At 37.4% G+C, this 22313-nt stretch overlaps 1 protein-coding gene across 1 annotated transcript in view; it reads left to right on the forward strand.

Moving 5' to 3' along the window:
• The window catches only part of TBC1D4 (TBC1 domain family member 4), a 211593-nt gene that overhangs the window by 152105 nt on the left and 37175 nt on the right, over nucleotides 1–22313 (forward strand). The window contains 7 exon segments of the mRNA XM_017868339.1: nucleotides 2284–2375; nucleotides 2635–2745; nucleotides 6603–6722; nucleotides 15791–15865; nucleotides 17194–17420; nucleotides 17472–17493; nucleotides 19266–19411. Coding sequence (XP_017723828.1) covers nucleotides 2284–2375; nucleotides 2635–2745; nucleotides 6603–6722; nucleotides 15791–15865; nucleotides 17194–17420; nucleotides 17472–17493; nucleotides 19266–19411 — 793 coding nt within the window.

A 22313-nucleotide genomic window follows, 5' to 3' on the forward strand; every position in this document is an offset into this window, starting at 1 on the left:
ATAAATAAATAAATAAATAAATAAATAAAATAAAATAAGGTAAGATAAAATAAAATAAAATAAAATATAAAATAAAATAAAGCTGGGCGCTGTGGTTCATGCCTTTAATCCCAGCACTTTGGGAGCTCGAGGCGGGCCGATCACCTGAGGTCAGGAGTTGGAGACCAGCCTGACCAACATGGAGAAACACCATCTTTACTAAAAATACAAAAGTAGCTGGGCATGCTGGCGCATACCTGTAATCCCAGCTACTCAGGAGGCTGAGGTAGGAGAATTGCTTGAACCTGGAGGCGGAGGTTGCGGTGAGCTGAGATCGCGCCATTGCACTCCAGCCTGGGTAATAAGAACGAAAATCCAACTCAAATAAATAAAATAAAATAAAATAAAACTGTGATAGTGAGTGGCGTCATATCATCAAAATGAATTTAGTTTTCTGTCTGTGATCACCAAGACATGCACCGAATTTTGCTGTACATTGCACAAAGAAATGTGGAGCGGAGTTTTTGAAAACTTTTCCTCTAGTTCTCATTCAGTACTGCACAGTGATTTAAAGCATGCCTGGTGGCTGTGTGGCTGCAGGATGGCAGTACTGTATGCGTTCTGGCAAGAGTGAAGCGAATTCTAGATCTTTCAAAACAATGTGTATTTTCAGGTGATCCTCCTGTATACTATCTGTAGAGATCTTGTTAGTTATTTAATTTTAAAAAGTAGCTCAAATCTATTAAATCAGTTTACTTCAGTTGCCTGGCCCCTCATATGTTCTTAGAAATGAATACAATGAGAAAATGCACAATGTATTTATAGACTGATACATTATTTTAAATTCTGTGATGCAACTTAGCAGAACAAATTGTAAGTATTTTGGCCAATTACTTTGTCTTATTCTTTGTAAATAAACACAAAGAATACATGGAAAACATTAAAATTAAGTCATAACATCATGTAATGTATTTAGTTATAAACTAAGAAAGATAGCAAAGGCAGCCTTGTAATAACAAATGATTTTAAAATGCCGGCCTACCTGTAACGTTTATTAAATATTATATATACCCAGATATTCTCTTCATAATCAAAATATAGTAGCAGCACTCTAGGTGGAACCTAACTGTCATGAAAATCTCTTTTTCTCTGAATCTTCTTTTGAAGAAATGAAGGAAGAGAAATCTGTTCTTTAAAAATGGATGGTCTGTTGAATTACTGCAATATGAATTAAATTTTCTTTTTTAAAAAAAATTTAAAACCAACCTTTTCATGAAAAAAGATTTTCCAAGGACTTAATATAAATTATGTGTAAGAATGGGATAGGTTTATGAATATCATGATATAAAGAAGTAAATCATTTCTTGATAAAATAATAACATTGCAAGTTCACTAAATGCTAATGCTATCCTTAAAACTTTATTCTCACAGAAGAAGAGCTGCTTCGGGGAAGAGATCTCTGGCTAAGCTGTAGTCTTGCCTTTTAAAATTATTACTTGTTCTTTCTTCTTTACATGTCAAGTTGCAAGCTTAACATTTTTTGGCCAAGGCTAGTCTTTAGCTGTTATTTCCATGTGAGGTCTTAGGTTAATGTTAAATCATCTGTGAGTTTCTACTGTGGCTGTTAGTGTAAAGTGGTTTCTGGTTGTGCTTGGTATTGCTTAGAAATTCATTGTTAGTAATTTTTGTTGTTGTTTTTTTGAGATGGAGTTTCACTTTGTTGCCCAGGCTGGAGTGCAGTGGCTCGATCTTGGCTCACTGCAACCTCCACCTCCCGGGTTCAAGCGAGTCTCCTGCCTCAGCCTCCTGGGTAGCTGGGATTACAGGCTCCTGCCACCATGGCCGGCTAATTTTTGTATTTTTAGTAGAGACGGGGTTTAAAAGAACTAGAATTTGCTTCATGCTTGTCAGAATGTACACAGTGCTGCCATACTGTGGCCACACTGTCACCAGACCTGCTTTAAACCACTGCAGTACTGAATTAGAACTAGAGGAAAAGTTTCTGAAAACTCTTCTCCACCTCCCCGAGTGTTGGGATTACAGGTACGAGCCACTGCACCTGGCCCGTTGTTAGTAATTTTAATGCCAAGATCACTAATGGGGCTGTTGATTTTGGTGGAGAGGTTTTTCATCTGGTTTCAATCATTTCAATGATCCAAGGTTTCTTGTAGGCAGGAACACGTCTCCTTGAAAATATTTAAGTTCAGAGCCTGCTTGGGAAGAGGTGAAGTATAATGCGTTATCTGCCCCTGGATCTCTGCTGCTGGATCTCTGTTTAATCCCTTCCCTTATCATTTTCCTTAGGTCTCTACCCGCCAAGAGCCAAGCTGGTAATACAGAGGCATCTCTCGTCACTGACAGATAATGAACAAGCTGACATCTTTGAAAGAGTTCAGGTAACATTATTTGTAGGTCTCATAAATAAGACATAAGGAATGAGAATTGAATCCTGTTTTATGCATTCCTGTTTTCATTCTGCTGCCTAGAGTTAAAGATGCATGACCTGGAGTACTATTGGGTGGTATAGAATGCCGTTCTATTTTTGCTTCTGAGCTAAGTTAAAACTCTTAGCTTTGTTTACGTTTGTCTGCCAGACGGAATGAAAGGAGAGAAGCTATGTTGCCATAGTGTTCTTTTGGTTTGTCTGTTGAACAGAAAATGAAGCCAGCCAGTGACCAGGAAGAAAATGAACTTGTGATTTTACACCTGAGGCAGATGTGTGAGGCCAAGCAGAAGACACACGTGCACATTGGGGAAGGCCCTTCGGTGAGAAGATACTTCCTCCTTCGCCGACTTTTGTTGTTGTTTATGGATTTTCTTAATTCTTCCCTTTGTACTGTCAGGTTCTTTAGGTCTAAAGTCCTATCAGAGTTTCCTGTGACGCCCCCCCAGCACTTTGGTAGTTTTATAAGGATTTTTTCTTTTTTTTTTTTTAAGCCAGAGTTTCACTCTTATTGCCTGGGCTGGAGTGCAATGGCACTATCTCAGCTCACTGCAACCTCCGCCTCCCACGTTCAAGTGATTCTCCTGCCTCAGCTTCCCGGGTAGCTGGGACTACGGGCATGTGCCACCGCACCCAGCTAATTTTGTATTTTTGGTAGAGACAGGGTTTCTCCATGTTGGTCAGCCTGCTCTTGAACTCCCGACTTCAGGTGATCTGCCTGCCTCAGCCTCCCAAAGTGCTGGGATTACAGGCATGAGCCACCGTGCCCGGCCGTTTTATAGGGAATTTTAGCAGGCACTGATACATTGAGCTAACTAATGATGGTCTTAAAATGTAAAAGAATTTGTGGGTTTTGGTTAAAAAAAAGCATTAATAGTACATGTTCATGATTTAGAATGAATGTACATTATTTTTAGTTATATTAATCTATTATTTTATTTCCAATTCATATGAACATTTTATTTCATCTAAAGTGGAGATAGCCCAAATGGTGAAACAGCAGTAATATCGTGTAAATGGTACCCTAGCTGCAAACTGAGGGTTGGTATTTTTGTGCATGTGGTTTAGAATTTATCCTCTGCTGCATATAGAAGAAGCAGGACTACCAGCAGTAACATCAAAGGGGATAATGAAATATTTAGTCTTGATAACACTATTTCAGGTTGTGTCTTTATTTCACTATATTCAGAACAAATCACATACCGTTAGTACACAGTCCTTCATTTAGTTACAGAAAAGCATTTCTTGAGAACCTTCTATGAGTTAAACTATGTGATGGAAAAGGGTGACAAAAAAAAACTGATGAATGAATCATGGGCCCTCCAGAGAACAGCTCAAATATTTGAAAGGGGGATGCAAACAGATCAATAGATACATAGAAAAAATTCAATAAATGGCTTAAAAAAAGAATCTGTATCAATTTTAAGTTAAGTTTTGTATCGGGTATAAGGTGAGGTCCAGCTTCATTCTTTTGCCATTGAGTATGATGTTAGATGTGAGTTTTTTTGTATATGGCCTTTATCACTGTGAGGAATTTTTCTTCTATTCCTAGTTCAAGCGTTTTTATCATGAGAGGGTATTGGACTTTGTCAAATGCTTTTACTGTATCAACTGTCTTGGGAGTTTGTTGTACAGATTTTAGCAGCACTATTCACAATAGCAAAGACATGGAATCAACATAAATGCCCATCAATGATAGGCTGGATAAAGAAAATGTGATACATATACACCATGGAAAGTTAAAAACGTGTGTATATTAAAGCACACTGTCAGGAGTATGAAAAAATACCCTCACAGAGTGGGAGAAAATACCCACAAACCACTTATGTAATGAGGGTTTACTATTCAGAATATATAAAGAACTCTGACTCAATGACAGAAAAAAAAAAAAACATCTGTGGTGAGCACAAAAGTAGCTATGTTTTTGCTTTGGAGCTGGAGTGGAGAGTAAGAGAAGAGGAGATTAAAGAGGAAGGACATTTGGGGGAGCTGGAATTTTAGAAGAGATAAACTTAGCTGTCAGAACAGTTGAGGAACTGTACTTTTGGGCTAGGCGCAGTGGCTCACGCCTGTAATCCCAGCACTTCAGGAGGCTGAGGCTGGCAGATTGTGAGGTCAGGAGTTCGAGAGTCTGGCCAATATAGTGAAACCCCGTCTCTACTAAAAAATACAAAAAAAATTAGCCAGTGTGGTGGTGGGCACCTGTAATCCTAGCTACTCAGGAGGCTGAGGAGGGAGAATCACGTGAACCTGGGAGGCAGAGGTTGCAGTGAGCCGAGATCACACCCCTGCACTCCCCAGACGACAGTGAGACTCTGTCTCAAAAAAAAAAGAAAGAAGGGGGGGAGGGAGGGAGGGAGGGAGGGAGGAATATTGAGCATAAAGTTATGTAGTGGTGCTGGTTTTGAGGTCGTGCTTGGGGGTTGGTGGGGGAAACGGCTGGGATGATAGGCAGAATGAGATGAGGAAGGGCCTTAAGTTACTGGCAGGCCTGACTTTGTCATGGAAGGATTTGAAGTAAGGGAGTGAGAAGATCAGATTTGCACCACAAAGAGAAATTTCTGCTGTTCTTCTGATGGTAGATTTATTTGTTGGGAAGGTTGCTGGGTGAGGGGGTTAGGACAAAGTCATATTCTCCAGTTGGGAGAATGTTTTGATAGAATATGTGATAAGTGATTTAATTATTGCAGAAATCTTTATCGAGTACAGACTATGTACTAGGAAACAGTGATGAATAATGGTGACCCTGTCCTGCCATCTTAACTGTTTAGGAGGAGAAAACAACATGAAACCAAATACATTAAACTATGATATGATTGGTATAATGATGTATGCACAAGTTAGAGGTAGCATTGGTACATAAATAGCTTGAATAATTCTGTCTTGAAGCATTTATTTAACTCAGGAGAGAGACCAAGCTAGAGCCCTAGAGAAGTGAGGAAGGAACTAAGTGAAGAGCTATTTAGGCAGCATAATCTTTAGGACTTAGTGACTGACTGGAAGAATCTGTAAAGGAAGGGAGAGGGAGTTGCTGTGAACAACGTCATGGTTTCCCACGTGGGGAAATTTGATGAAACGGAGCCTGGAAATACAGAAAGCAGACGAGAGTGGGGCAGTGGATGAGAATAAAAAATAAGAGTTCAATGTGGAAATGTGTTTGAGATTCAATTAGAAAAATGGATTTGGTGCCTATAGAGGAATTTGAGGTGGTAAGTATGGAGGTTGATACATTTGGTGCCTATTGAGGAATTTGAGTATAAATATGGAAGACATGAGCTTTGATGTGGACCTGAAGTTCAAGGAGGATGTACACGAGATGCAGTTAAAAGTAATGGCAAGTAATATTTTAACTAAATACATGCACTGACTTTCTCTTCCTTAAGCAATCCACCCTTTAGGATTTTGCCAACAACTATCCCCAGTTCTGGGGAAGTCTTCATCCCTTTCTTCTACCTGTCTGAATCCTGTGTCTTCTTTTCTTCATGTTTAGACCCACAGTCAATCTTCCTGCTTTCGTATTTGATACTTACATGTGCTTTGTGTTGCTGTTCCCTCCCCAAACAAATCACAAGGTTTCTCGCTTGAAAGGTTTTTGCTGCTAAGGACCATGTAGCTGCTTACTTCAATGGATAAAATACATAGAGAACCTAATATAGTGGACACATCGTAGATTCTCACACAGTTTGGTTCTATACTTGTGATCTAAGAGATAAATGACCCACTCACAAATGAAAATGGAATTATAACAGAGGCATGACCAGAATCCAGTTTTGTTTGGAAAATACTTTGTTCTTTGGAACTTGTGTTCTGTGTTTTCCTTGGTAATTTGGATATAAAATATCTATCTTGGAAGGGATGGTTATAGATGTTAATCAGAGTTGCAGCAGTAAAAATTGACATCTCAAGTATAATTTTGCTAAATGCAGCAGGAATGTAGTCATGGAAAGGAAAGGCATGAAGGAAATATTTTACATCTGTCTTTTATTACATACAATATGAAAATTAAACCCCTTCCTTATAATCATTGTTTTCACAGTGTGGGACTTAAATTATTACTTAATAATAGAGCTACTGAAGAATTCTTGTGATTTTTTAATAGCTTAGTCTTAAGCCTATAATTAAAGTCTCATTTAACGTTGAGTATTTCCAAACTAAAATGTGTCTGTTTTTCTTTTTTTAGACTATTTCAAATAATACAATCCCAGAAAATGCAACAAGCAGTGGAAGGTTCAAACTTGACATTCTGAAAAATAAAGCTAAGAGATCCTTAACTAGCTCCCTGGAAAATATCTTCTCAAGGGTAAGATTGTGCTGATGGTCTTTTAAGTATGCACATCTGTGTTTTCTAACAGTTTAGCTTCAGTCTCAACAGGTTCACAGATTTCCTTAAAAAAAAAAAAAAGCCTAAGATAACTTTTAAAAATTAGTTAACAAAGTGTTCTTTTTTTGTTTGTTTGTTTTGTTTTGTTTTTTTGAGATGGAGTTTCACTCTTGTCACCCAAGTTGGAGTGCAGTGGTGAGATCTCAGCTCACTGCAACCTCTGCCTCCTGGGTTCAAGCAATTCTCCTGCCTCAGCCTCTTGAGTAACAGAGATTTCCTGCCTCAGCCTCTCAAGTAGCAGAGATTACAGACATACACCACCATGCCTGGCTAATTTTTGTACTTTTAGTAGAGACAGGTTTTCACCATGTTGGTCATGTTGTTCTCGAACTCCTGACCTCAAGTGATCCACCTGCCTTGGCCTCCCAAAGTGCTAGCATTACAGGTGTGAGAGCCACCGTGCCCAGCTCAAAATGATCTTTTTTTTTTTTTTTTTTCCTTTTCTTTGAGACAGAGTCTTGCTCTGTCACCAGCCTGGAGTGCAGTGGCACGATCTTGGCTCACTGCAACCTCCACCTCCCGGGTTCGAGTGATTCTCTTGCCTCTGCCTCCTGAGTAGCTGGGACTACAGGTGCACACCACCACTCCCGGCTAATTTTTATATTTTTAGTAGAGATGGGGTTTCACCATGTTGACCAGGATGGTCTTGATCTCTTGACCTTGTGATCTGCCTGCCTCGGCCTCCCAAAGTATTGGGATTACAGGCGTGAGCCACCATGCCCGGCCCAAAATGATCTTTCAAAATAAGTTTCCTTCTCAGATCGAGATTTGTTCTGGGGCCTTTATGTGAATTTGAGCAATAGAGATTTAGTAGTAGAAATACATATGTATAGAAAAGGGGAAATAGAATCTTGATGCTCAATACTGTCAGAACTTTAAAAATCATTTCCCATAGAAAGTTATAAAGAAATTATTTTTTTGCCCATTGTATTAGTTCATTCTTGCATTGCTATAAAGAAATACCTGAAACTGGGTAATTTGTAAAGAAAAGAGGTTTCATTGGCTCACAGTTCTGCGGGTTATACGGGAAGCATAGCGGCTTCTGCTTCCGGAGAGGCCTCAGGAAGCTTCCGATCATGGTGGAAGGCAAAGGGGGAGCGAGACATCTCACATGGTGGGAGCATTAACAAGAGAGAGAGAATGAGGAGGTGCTGCACACTTTTAAGCAATCAGATCTCATGAGAACTCACTATCATGAGAACAGCACCAAGGGGATGGTACTAAACCATTCCTAAGAAATCCATCCCCTGTGATCCAGTCACCTCCCACCAGGCCCCACCTCCAACATTGGAAATTACAATCTGACATGAGATTTGGGCAGGGACACAGATCCAAACCATATCACTCATTCTTAGAAACTTAGAGGCTAAGTGCTGAAAAAAGTATAAATTAATGGAAATTTATATATTCCATTTAGTAAGTGTATATATTCCATTTTAAAATAAGTAAAAGTGTTCCCCTTCAACTTTATTTTCCTCTTCCTGAACAATTCTGCCTTAGAGCTATTAGGTGAGGTCAACCTACATGGGTGTTTTGGGCTGTGACATGGGGGACCCATGGTGGCTCAGAGCAGGGAGACTGTCCATATGGGGTGTGGAATGTGGGGGTGGCTCGATGCAGGGTGGGGGAGCCTCTTGCAGTGACGAGGGAATCCGCAGAGAAGGGGAACCTGGTTTGGGAGGTCGCAGGAGGCAGCATACTGGCAGAAGGAAGGCCCAGTGTGGGTGTCAGAGTCACAGTGGAGGGGAGCGGGCATTCACAGGGATGAGTGCCTGAGCAGGCTGAGGATGTGCATGTGTTGGGATGGCAGCCCCAGCATGGAGTGGCACAGCCTGAGTGGGATGAGGACAGTGTCTGTGCAGTGGTCATTGTGGAGATGGGTTATATACACACAGGGACTGATGAAGTAAGTAAATGTCTTAAGGAGAGTGGAATCCAGGGAGAAAGAAATTACTAATATGAAAAGGGTAGAAATTAGAATGAACCCTGCATTGGATTCAGCTGGGAGGTATCACATTAAAGAACTTACTCATGTAACCAAATACCACCTGTTCCCTCCTGGCCAACATGGTAAAACCCTGTCTCTACTAAAAATACAAAAAAAATGAGCGGGGCATGGTGTTGCATGCCTGTAATCCTAGCTATTCAGGAGGCTGAGGCATGAGAATCACTTGAACTGAGGAGGCAGGGGTTGCAGTGAGCTGAGATCATGCCACTGCAGTCCAGCCTGGGAGACAGATTGAGACCCTTTCTAAAACAAACAAACAAACAAACAAAAAAACCCACCTGTTCCCCCAGTAACCTATGGAAATAAAAAAATTACAAAAATAAAACTTGGAGGTATCAATATAAAATCATGATATTTATATACATTAAATATAAACATACAATCATATAGAAATATATATGCAAATATAAAAATATGTAAATATAAACATAAGTATATATGTGTATGTTCTACTAGACAGAACCAAGATTCTGAGAAACATGGCTAATTTCAGGACTGTAGGAAAAGTACAAGATGAGCCCAGAACATCGTGGTGTTCCAGATAGTAGGAAAATGTTCGAAGAAAAATGGTGATGTGTCATAAGGACATAAAAACCTTGAAAGGGCTCCCACTGAGAAAATACGAGCATTGACATAAATGATAGCCACAGATAATCTAACTTATTGCATAAAATGGGAAACTGTTTTCTGATACAAAAAATAAATGAATATATTGAAAGTTTGATCATAAAGAAGATATTTGCTGTATGTAATTAATATTTATTAATTACTAATGGGAAAATAACTTTACAATGGAGAAGGCTGGCAGATACCACCAAGTGATCAAATTGAACATCATCAGCAATGGGACAAATTGCAGCCCTGTGCCACCTGATATAAAGAAACAGCACTGCTTCTGTGGTATTCCTGACAAATAGGCAGTGCCTGAATCTAATCATGGGGAAATTGAGGTGGAGTCTACAAAATAACAAGCCTGTTATCTTCAAGAAAGTCAAGAACAGGTTAAGAATATCTCCAGACTGAAGGACCTTAAAGAAACACGAAAATTAAGTGGAATGGGAGATTGGGAATCAAATCCTTTTGCCCTAAAAGCCATTATTGGGACAACCAGTGCAATTGGAGTGAAGTCTGAAGATTCAATAGTATTATACTGCATCAATATCAGTATCCTGGTTTTGAAAGTTGTATTTTAGTTATATTGGAGAATTCCTTGTTATAGAAAATACACAGTAAAGTATTTCAGGGTGATGGAGCTTTATATTGTCAACTTATGTGAAAATGGTGGTGGGAAAAAATATTTTTGTACTAATAACTTGCCTCCACATTTGAGATTGCCTCAAAATGAAAAAAGAGAAACAAAGTGATCGTTTTAAACGTGCTTATCACACATACCTCACAAAGCCCACCGAGGGTGTTTTTTTAAATTTATTTTTTCTGCTTGCTGTTTTCATGTGTTAATAAATAGCTCAGGTTATTAAGGAATCAGAAATACTGCCATTGTAGGATCATCAATAAGGGCTCTTTTCTGTACCCAGCACACTGCCTGTGAAAACCAAGTGGTAGGACTGGTTGGGTGGTAGGTGTTTTAACTCCTATGAACAAAGTTTCAAAATGTACCCTTGATGACTTTTTTAAGTCTCTTGGCCTTTATGTTAATATACAAATAAAATTTCACCTTCAGTGTATAAGTGTCTTCCTTAGTGATCTCTCAGTGCCTTTAAAGAGGCAAATTAGCGATATAAATTCTTAGACTTTGAGAGGAACTTTGAATTAACCATTGAACTCTATTTGCAAATGCGTATTGTTTTTAAAAACATTATTTCCACGTGTTTAACCTTAATAGCATTATAGGAATATGTTTAAATAGTTGGATACATTTTGATTTTTTCCATGTTTGTGCAATAGAGCATTAGGACATAGTAACTTCTGATATGCAGCGTTCCTTGTTTTGTTTCTTTGTTATGGCTCAAAATACTTTTCTAGTTATTTCTCTTAATGATAGAGATACTTTTAACTTTAACGGAAGCCCTGCAGCAAGCATGATCGATTGTGAATGCCATTATTTTATTAGTGGAAAACTGAATCTCAGAAAAGAACATCTAGGAGATTTGTCAGAAGTATGCCAACACAAATTTCATAAAATATTTATACCTTTTTCCTTCAAAATTTATAAATTAGTAAAATCCTGGTCCTTACTCCAGACCTACTTAATCAGAAACTCTGGGGGTGGGGTCCAGTAATTTGGGTTTCAACAAGCTCTCCAGGTGATGCTGATGCAGTTACACTTAAGGTAAGTGTAATTCTTAAAGCGCCAGCATCAGAAACAGCATCAGCTACCTGAATTGAACACAGTGTTTAGTGAAAATTTTAGCAGAGAAGACCATTTAAGTAGGTGTCAGGGTACCTGAATGTAATACCTGGCCCTAGCCAGTTTTATATTTATGATCTTGGATGAATTATTTGCCTTTTCTAAGCCATAGTTTTCCCATTTGTGAAATGGATATATTAATATCTGCTTGCCTCATGTAATTGTGAGGATTAAATGTTAGTATGTTAGGGAAATATCACATCATAGATATGAGGTAGCATATTCAGTGGTAAGCTCAAAAGCTCTGTCATTTACAAAATGGCAAAGGGTATTTAGGGTGATACTTTCTTTATCTCCATTTAGTACCTTGGCATCCTGCATAATACTTGCAGTGCCAACTTTGAAGTCTTTTTCGCATGCCTTCAATTGCTGTAATGACATTTTCAGCAAGGGCACAGCCAATCTGTTCTGATCAAGGTGGATACCATAGCTTTTGTTTCCCAGAGTGATGCCAAATGACATAAATGTTGCGACGTAACAAGGTCTTGCTTGTACCATGTGCAACAGAGTGCACTTTTTGGGCAGGTTGGCAGCTCCCCATGTTGTATGAAAGGTTACATAGCAAAAGGGCAAAAGGGGTTTTGTGTACTTCTAAAACTTGTCTTTTTTTTTTTTTTTTTCCCTGCTGAGTTGTATAGTAGAAAATTCACACTCCAGTTTTGGAGTTTAGCTCATAATTGCTGCCATTTTTAAATGTCAAAATATTTTATTTAGCTAACTATAGTTGTTTATGAAATAGGATCGATTTTTTAAATGCCAAGAAGCTCAGCTCATTAACCACTAAAAAGCGGGTCCAAGGGAAAGGGCCTGCCACATGAATTACCGAATCATAATGTCGAACAACAGAAAAAGCTGTCTGTTCAGAGGTGAAAATCAGAATCATGTAATGGCTATCTGTTGCTTTTTTTTTTTTTTTTTCAGTTGTTTTCCAAAATGGAAATATTTACTAATATAAATTTTATTTTATTTTTTTGAGATAGGGTCTTGCTCTGTCACCCAGGCTGGAGTGCAGTGGTGTGATCATAGCTCACTGCAGCCTCAAACTCCTGGGCTCAAACAGTCTTCCCGCCTCAGCCTCCCAAGTAGCTAGGACCACGGGCACATACCACCAGGCCTGGCTAATTTTATTTTTGTTTTTTTGTATAGACAAGGTCTTACCATGTTGCCGAGGCTAGTCTCGAACTCCTGTTGTCAAGCAATCCTGCCACCTCAGCTTCCTAAAGTGCTAGGATTACAGGCATGAGCCACCATGCCAAGCCAATATTTACTAATATAAAGTGCAAGTTATTTTGAAAATAGTACCCATTTTCTACTTTATTCAGAATAATGTCCATTGTCTTAACTTGTTGAAATGTGTGAAGTGGTAGAGTATAACTTTAAAGTAACTTTGTTTTTCTTTGTGCACAAAAAAAGCATATGTGGGTAAAACACCACTATGTGTAAAATAGGTGATTTCAGTTGCTTTGCTAATAATAGGAATGGTTTGATACCCATCTGACTACTCTGTCTATTATGACCAAATAACCTGTCTGAGATAACCAGGCAGGTGGGCATGTAAGTAGCACTAAAAATAACAGAAAGCAATCTTGTCTTTACTATGTTTTCCTCTTGGCTACACACACTAATCCAATAATTTGTTAGCCACAAATAGAGTTTTTATTATTGGAAGGATGCCAATTATAACATAGAACTGAAGAACTGAAAAGAACTTGATGATGTTCTAGGACATTTACCAAATTCCATGTAACCTCTGTAGGCTAATTAGCTTTATTTGTAATTCTCTTTTTCACAGAGCGTTAGTTTAGGGACGTAGTAGTAACAGCTCAGGAACTTCACTTGAAAATTGTGCTTCCTGTGTCAAAATTGCTGCCCTTTCTTTTAACTAGCTGTGTAAACTTGGACAATGTAATCTGTCAGAACTTCAGTCTCTGTATCTGTGAAGATGGTCTAAATAACTATACTGACCTCACAATTGGTATGAGGATTAAGTGAGCTAATGCACTGTAAAATGCTTAACGTAGTATGTGGCACATGATAAGCATTCAACAATAATAGGTGCAGCTATCAATTTTATTATTATTTTAGTTATTATATAGCAAGCCATTGGAGATAAAGCTGTAATATATGCAGATAGGAATAAATATTGCTTTACGAAACAAGGTTGGATGTCATAAATAAAACATAGTCATCTGAAAAGAAGAAAGAACTGTTAAACTTTCTGATAGTAGATGTAAAAAGAAAAATTCAAGAGAAGGCTAGGAAACTAGAGTTGAAAAAAACCTTTCAGAAAATGGAGCAAAATTCAAAGAATTGGAAAATAGGAGAACAAGGTAAAAAATTAAAGGATCTGTCCAGAACCTAAACAGTAGGAGTTCCAGTAAGAAAAAATGCGTGCAAGGAAGTTTTTAAAGAAATAATTTAAAAAATTTATCAGAGCTAAAGAGCATGAGTTTCCAGATTTAGTGAACTCAGAAAGTGCACAACTGAGTGACTGCATAAAAGTCATGTTAAGGCATGTTGTTGTGAAATTTCACAATGCCAAAGGGCAAACTTAGATTCTGTTCCAAAGAGAAACAGCAGGTCAGACACACAGGCTCTAGAGTCACAATGGCTTTAGACTTCTGAACCAAAGGACATTTGAGCAATGCTAAGATATTTGGAAGCAAAATTTCTAACCACTACAATATACAATATCCAGCCAAACTATTAGTGAAATGCAAGCATAGACTAATGACATTTATGGGCATGTACATTTTTAAAAAAATTTAGTTCCCACTCTCCCTTTCTCAGAAAGCACCTGGAGAATGTGCCTTACCAAAATGAGGAAGTAAACTAAAAAAGGAGAAGACATGGGACCAAGGAAGCAGAAATTCCAACAGAGGAGGGGGTCAAAGGAAATTTCTAGGTTGATAGTGAAGGAAAATCCTAGGAAACTTTGTAGAGCAAGCCTACATTGTAACACGTCCAGTCCAGATTGGGGCAGAAACACAGAGGTCTCCATAATGGTTGCTTTAAAAAAAAAAAGAAGGAGGGGGAGGGGGAGGGGAATGGAGAGGGAGAGGGAGATTGATGGTTTATGTGGTGATGTTTGGACCATATTGTGAACTGTTGGAGAGTTTTGTAATATATTTGTGATTGCTCAAGTAGCCACTGACTCCATGAAAAACAATATACAAGATATGAGGTGTAATCAGACATAATCGTAGTAAAATATGTAGCTCAGCTGCAAACAATATTAACAGTCATAATAATCTAAGCACAAAGTACTGATTTAACCAAAATTCGTGATGTAACTATATTGAAGGAAGAAGGGAAGAAAAGTGTGTGTGTGTGTGTGTGTGTGTGGTGGAACTGGGTATATAATGAAGTAAGAATATTAAAGTTTCATCTTCCAGAATTAGGAAGTCAACAGATAGTTTCTAAAATGGAAAGCATAAGGAACAGTAGGATAAGCTTGAATACCAGAAATATCAATATAAATAATGTCAAGGTTTGCTTTTGGGGAGTGGGATTCAGAGTGCAAGAGAGGGGGTAGATGACCACCACTTTTCATTATAAACTTGATAGCACAGTTTCACTTTGGAAACTTTGTGCTGATATTACTTTCATTAAAAATTAAAATGAAATTCAACCCCTCTTGCCCCAACCCCAAATAAACCTAAGAATGTTTGCAGACAGAGTTGAAGCCTGGAAAGTACTAATTATTAAAAAATTTCACAGGGTCACTGTCACATGGATCTAACTGGTGTTTCCACTCATTCTTTTTTAGAACTTCGCCACATGCTGTAGAGTTGTGTGGAACTCCTCAGTCTGTGTTTTGTCTTTTGAGACCTTATAGATGATGAGGTTCCCAACCTGACTTGTATCCTCTTTCCTTCTACAGTTGGCCTCAGTCCCTTCCTATTTAAAGTGAGGGGGAACAGACAAAATGATCTCTTAGGTTCTTAGGTCTCTTAGATCTTAGGTGATCTCTTAGATCTGTTTCTGAGATCATTTATAAAATCCACATCAAAGGACTATGTGAAAAAAAATCGATAACCAATTCACTAATATTGAAGCAGACTGATATCTAGTCTTCCAAAATTAAATGATTTATTGAAATAGTTTGGCATTATGGAATAATGAATGAAGCAAAACCTTTAAATTTTAGAATGTGGTTTTCTTTTCCATGTGGTTTTTAACTGATGTGTATTATAATCCTGTAATGTGAATTATGATGTTTTGATCTAGGTTGTATGTATTAAGTCATTTTCTAGATAGCTTTTTTCATTTGTTTTGCTGTATCTTCCATATTTGAATCTGAGACAGAGTTAACGGGGCCCTTACTGAACTTATGGGTGAATAATGTGTAATCTTGTAACCAAACTAACTTCAAAAAGCTTGGCCTGAGTATCTAGTTATCTAATAGCTGATTTAGAAATAATGTAAATAGATCAGGAATGGTTCTTTTTACCGTGCTATAATGACTATTAATATAGCCAACACATTTAAGTGAACTACAAAAGGATCAATTTAATGCTAACATTAAGAGGCCAACTGGAACTACCTTTTATAGTTTTGAAGTAAAATTTTAAATCACATGAAGCACTTAATTTTATTCTTTTTACTCAGGGAGCTAACAGAATGAGAGGTCGGCTTGGAAGTGTGGACAGTTTTGAACGGTCCAACAGTCTTGCTTCAGAGAAGGTATCTAACTAGAGCTTATTTACACTAATTACAGCTTAACAAAGTCAGCACCGATATGGTAATATGCATGCTCCATTATTTTATTATGAATGCTTTATAGCTTTTTAAAAAATAAATATTTGAGGCTTTATTATTTTAAATAAGAAGATTCTAGGCATTAGCATGTGGTTCCTTATTCCCTTACAGGCTAACTGTGCTCTATTAGGCTTTTTATTGTTTGGAGATAGTGTGCTTTGGACAACAGTATTTGAGCAACTATTGATCCAACACCTTATAAAAAATGAGCCATAGATTACTAATTATATACTTGTACAGTGATTTTATTTGTTCCCTTCCTGTGTTACTTTCCCCCCCTCATTTATTTAAATCATTTAAACTGCAACATCAGGATCTTCTTTATCTCATAGACAACTCTCAGTAGGTTGGGTTTCCTGTTTCCTGCATAGTGCAGTATGTCACCTGAGGCACATGCAGCCTCTTTTTTAAAATGGAAATATATTAAAATATTTCTGTTAAACTTTCTGTTGATGGAAGTGGGGACTTAGTCCAGCTATGAGTCTGTTATCACTAACCCATGTTTATCAAGCTGAATATTTCTACAGTGGTGCCTGTTCTGGAAAGTTTTAACAGCATACCTGTCTAAATTGAAAGATTTACGATTTCTACCCATGCAATATGAGATGCATTCCAGCATAGCTCAGTTTTCATTCATTTCCTGTTTTTCATGTGTTTTAAAAGAAATTTACCTCAGGGAACATGTAATTGAATAGAAACGTCCACAGTGAGGGAAGACACTTAACAGACTTTATTTTCCGGAAGGCTTTGCCGTGAGACTTGGACACTTAGGCATTGTAATACTGTTTTGGCAGTACAGGAAGCATGCAATTGATATGTCACGGAAGCCAGGAGATACGGAAACACAGACTCCACCCTCTTTGGTCATGATCTTTTTTCATCTCTCTGGCAACAGTGAGAGAAGTACAGTAGCTATAGCATTTCATGGCCAAGTGTCAGGGGAGAGAATACCTTTCACTTTTTGTCATCCCTCTCACTTTCTGGCCTGTCTTTACGGATGCTATCTTACAGCTGCTTATCTGAAGATAAGTGGGTTGTGGTGATACTGATTACAGCTGCTTATCAGAAGATAATGGGTTGTAGTGATACTGATTAGCCTACGGCATAAATTCAGTAAAAGGGGGAGAAAAAAAGCAGTTTTGTCATGACTCAGGAGGAAGATGAGGCACACTGTCACTTTTGAGTTCTGTGTTTTGGCAGGTCTGCCATGACCCACGTGGGAAATAAAGGGCTCCCTTCTGCCTGTGTTTCAGGACTACTCACCAGGGGACTCTCCACCAGGGACACCGCCAGCGTCCCCACTGTCCTCAGCTTGGCAAACGTTTCCCGAAGAGGATTCTGACTCCCCGCAGTTTCGAAGACGGGCACACACGTTCAGCCACCCACCTTCAAGCACAAAAAGAAAGCTGAATTTGCAGGATGGGAGGGCTCAGGGTGTGCGTTCCCCTCTGCTGAGGCAGAGCTCCAGCGAACAGTGCAGGTGAGTCTGACCCTCTCTCCAGAATGAGACCTGGATTCTCATGGCACACAGTTTTGATTACTCTGGAGTCAAGGTGGATTATGAATTTATGCTGTAGCCAACTTTCAGTTTTGAGAAACACCATAAAAACAATTTAAGTCACCTCATTTACTAGGGGAAACAGGCAAGGTTAAGGCATACCAGAAAGAAGAGTTATTTCGTTTGGGTGGAAACTCTCTTTTTTTTTTTTTTTTCCTTTCAGAAAAATGGAAAAAACGAGATAACCATGCAATTGTTTTGTCCGAAAACCTGCTGATAACATGTTACTCAGTGTCTTGATGATGGTTCTAGAGAAACAAAGTCAGCAGATTTGAAAATAGCATAGCAGTAGAACTTCCTGTTAGCTTACAATAAAATACCAGGGTTTTTAAAGTCCCCTGAGTTACTTTCATACATGAGATAATATTTGGCTATATTTTGTTACTTAATAAATTAAAGCTAAATATGAAAATTGTTATAAATTGTATCTAGAATAAGGTGATATCTATAAAGAAGAATACATACACCGTAATTGACAGGCAGTGTCCACTTAGAAAACGTCTTGCACAGTATTTAAAACATAATTTAACAAAAAGTTGTTTGATATTTGGTGAGAAACAGTAAAGAGGATAAATTTGGAATGATTTTCTTCTTCCTGTGTAACACAGATCAGATTTATATCTTAGAACTCGTTTTGTTTCTCTTATTTACCTATGAATTTGATACAGAAAATAGGGTTAAGTAAAGATGCTGGTTGGAGAGGAAAAGAAAAAACACAACTCAATGTAAAAGGAGAAGGCTAATTTTTATATCACGTGTTACAAAATTTGCCAGCATTTCTTTTAAGGACACGGTTTTATTTTCATTGTTGTTTTCTGAATGATTCGAAATTTAAAATGAGATATTTTATGATAGAAAATAAAGTTAACAGAATTCATTATTCTCAGATTTTTTTCTGTGTGTGTAAAGGATATTAAATAGTCATATGTATATCAAGATATTTAAATGATCACTTCATTTATATTTACTCAAGGCAATAGAACGCTTTTTTTTTTCCAGGAAAAATTATTTTCAAGAATTAAAGACATCTATCATTTTAGACTATAAATATCTCAATCCTTCCCTCTGTTTTCCACATTTTATAATGTATAAGTTCAAACAATTTCTATCACTATAAAAGATGCTCTCTGTGTCATTGTGAAAGCTTGCTATGCAAAGAATCTTCTAGATTTTGGGCTTTCAATTAAACCATAGTGGCACAATTCCACTGTCTTCAGGAAAGAACACGGACATTAATGTTTGTTAAGCCAAAGGTATTATGATAACTTCCAACAACCAAACATGTTGTTCTTAAATATTTAGAAGGGTTTGTATCTTTAAAATAGTCAAAGTCTTTGAACTAGTGATAATCAGTCTTTCCTTTTTCGCTTCTGGAAACTTGTTTCCTGTAATTATTTGTGCTTTCCCTACTTTTTCGCCTGAAGTGTCTTTTGCATGTGAAAACAAATACTTTTGTGCCTCAAGTGTTAAAGAATTTTTAAGAACAAACACAGATGGCTTAGAAATATTGTATACGATAGGAATTTCAAATTGTGAAAGAAATGAAATTAGGTCATAGTTATCTAAAATAGAGACACTGCATGCTTCTTTTTTTTTTTTTGCCCCATGTAAGATCCAGGCCCCTGAGCCTTGAAGGAAGATTAAATTAATAGCAAGAACCTGTTTATATGGCTTTTCATAGTGAATGAAGAATAAATTGCCAAAAATATAAATTAAGACAAATTTGCTGTAATTTTCTGTACTCAGGCACTCTTTCGTCAGTTCGAGCGCATGTACAAGGAGAGTAATTCTTCCTCCAGTCTTCCAAGTCTTCACACTTCCTTCTCTGCCCCTTCCTTCACTGCCCCCTCTTTCCTGAAAAGCTTTTACCAGAATTCAGGTAGACTGTCCCCACAGTATGAAAATGAAATCAGGTGAGATCAGTGTCCTCTGTTTGCAAAGCAAAATTTTCTGCAGTGATATACTGATACGTTACTAAAAAGTGGTTGATTAATTTTGGAGTGACATTTATGCATCCCTGTGTTGTGCTTGTTCTAATCTGTTTCTAATAATATATTAGTTTCAATTACAATTAATTTTATTAAGAAAACTTTTTTCAACCAGTAACTTCAAAGCTTTTGATGACATTATTATCTTTTGAATTATGTTTTTTGTATTGTTTGTGTGTTTCTTTTTCTCAAACTCCAGAGTCTAAGCTTTGTATTGTTAGCACAACTGATGCTAGCATATACTAAGTTAACCTTCCCTGATCGTGCCTTTTTTTTTCTTGGCCTTTCTAGACATATTTAATGGAATCCAAAAGCCACTGATTGAAACAACTGTACTAAACTGATAGATACAATAATATCTTTATTTTTAAGTATATAGAATATTTCCGAGGCATTTCTTTGATTTTTCAATGACAGACTTTTCTGGCTCTCAATATAAATCACACAATGGTTACAAGATCATGTTGATAGCAACTCTCAGATAGCATGAGGGATCTGTAAGGGACCTCTTGAATCTTGTGAACATTCTATTTTGTTTTGTTTTTATCTCCAGTATGGAAAAGGCATAGCCTGTTAAATCTTACTGCTTGTTCTTTTAGTAACACAAAATTAGATGTAGTGATTTTTGGAGAATTACTTTAAAAAAAAAATTAAAATTATACATGCAATAATATTGATCACTCAAATTCTTAGTGGGGTGCTGCAACCTCTAGAAAGTAGTGGACTTAGTTGGGAACCTTTCTAAATTTGTTGGTGATGTAGATGTTTGTGAGATTCGTTCCTATTTTTGTGTATAGCTTGACTTTTCACTTTTATCGCTGTATAGTATTCCATTTCATACATTATAGTTTATCTACTCTTTGCCGATGGATATTTGCGTTGTTTCTTGTTGTTTGATGATTGGCAATTCTTGTAGTCAGAAGAGGAATACATGTTATCCACTAGCCTGTGTGCCATTAACATCTTCTTGGATATTCTTTTGGCCTATTTCTCTTAGACATAGGACATGCTAAAAGTTAACATATAACTAGGTAGCACTCACTCACTAGTTAAGTTAGACTAATCCTTGAATTATTCCTGAGGATCTTTTGTCCATGTGTGGCTTTTTTTTCACTTTAAGAAAGATAACTAATACTGGATTAATATAATTTTGATTCTGAGCTTTCCTCTGAATTAGTACAAAGTCATGTTCAAACATTGAATTTGATTTATAGTGAAGAAAGTATGTGAAGAATTTAGAGTGCTTTCGGGCACAACCTTATGGAAGACATTTCAAAGGAAATAGCCACAAAACTAGTATAAGATATATAGAATATGAAATGAGTTTAGAGAACCAAGAATATACATAAAGATATCAGTTTGCATTATCTCTATAATACTGCCTACTAATAAGAATACAACACTTTCAACCAAACCTATTTGCATTTTCTTATTCTGTTGGTTAAACTGAGCATGTGGAGAATCCCAGTTTCCTTCCTGAGAGAACCATGCCTGAAAGTGACAATTAGCAGTACCCATTAAGAAGATCAAAGGTTAGCTGTAACTGGGATGTAAAGCACAGAAGTGGTGGCTTCTGTCTGTAAAGACTGTTCATATTGTTTAATGTAAGATTATTCATTTGCTTTCAGGAGTTCCTGCTTAGCTGTATGTATAATTTTTGCAAATAGCTTCCAAAAGCCCTCTATACCTCATTCTAATAGAAGGATATTGAAGTCAGAGGGCAAATATACATTAGTTTTGGGTTGAAAATTTCACCTTTTGTAGCTGTGTTGTTTTAAGTGCTGTATTGAAATATATGGCAAACTTTTAAATTTCTAAGATCATTAAAATCATTATTTTCTGTATGTTTTAATGTTTTCTTGGCTATGTGCAGTTCTAAAATCAGAGAGTACTTTTGTACCGTTTTCTACATTTTGTAAGTTTGATAGCATAAAATCAATAGGCTAAAATTATACTTAAAAAAATTGTTTTCCCAGAAAAGGACACCAATTAAAAGCACACAGCTCAATAGATTATCGCAGAGTGAACACCTCTATTTCTCCTTCACCCCGGTCAGTAAATGGAATGCTAGCAGCATGTGTGCAGCTCCTCCCATGTCCCCCATCTAATCACCATCCCCATGCTGACCTCAGACATCCTAGATTAGTGGTGCTTGGTTTTGAACTTCACATAAATAGAATGATACAGCCTATATTCTTTTATCTCGCATCTTTCACTGACTTTCGTTTGTGAGATTTATTCCTGTTTTAATGAGCATTTTACTTCATTCATTTTATTGCTATATAGTATTCCATTTAATATATCTGAATTTTTCCATTCTCTTGTGAATAGACATATGGGTTGTTTCTAGATTTTGGCTTCAAAAGAATCCTGTCTTCACTATTATTATACATGTCTTTAATGTACCTACATATGCATTATTATTATTATTATCATTATTATTATTATTTGAGATGGAGTCTTGCTCAGTCACCCAGGCTGCAGTGCAGTAGCGCAATTTCGGCTCACTGCAAGCTCCGCCTCCCGGGTTCACGCCATTCTCCTGCCTCAGCCTCCTAAGTAGCTGGGACTACAGGCGCCCGCCACCACGCCCGGCTAATTTTTTTGTATTTTTAGTAGAGACGGAGTTTCACCATGTTAGGCAGGATGGTCTCGATCTCCTGCCCTCATGATCCACCCGCCTCGGCCTCCCAAAGTGCTGGGATTACAGGCGTGAGCCACCGCGCCCAACCCTACATATGCATTATTGATGAATATCTACACAGTAGTAAAATTGTTGGACAAAATGCTCTCTTAATAGGTTTATCTCAACTAGTAAGTCACTTCA

This window comes from Rhinopithecus bieti, unplaced genomic scaffold, assembly GCF_001698545.2.
Source record: "Rhinopithecus bieti isolate Rb0 unplaced genomic scaffold, ASM169854v2 scaffold_3912, whole genome shotgun sequence".
Lineage (NCBI taxonomy): Eukaryota > Metazoa > Chordata > Mammalia > Primates > Cercopithecidae > Rhinopithecus > Rhinopithecus bieti.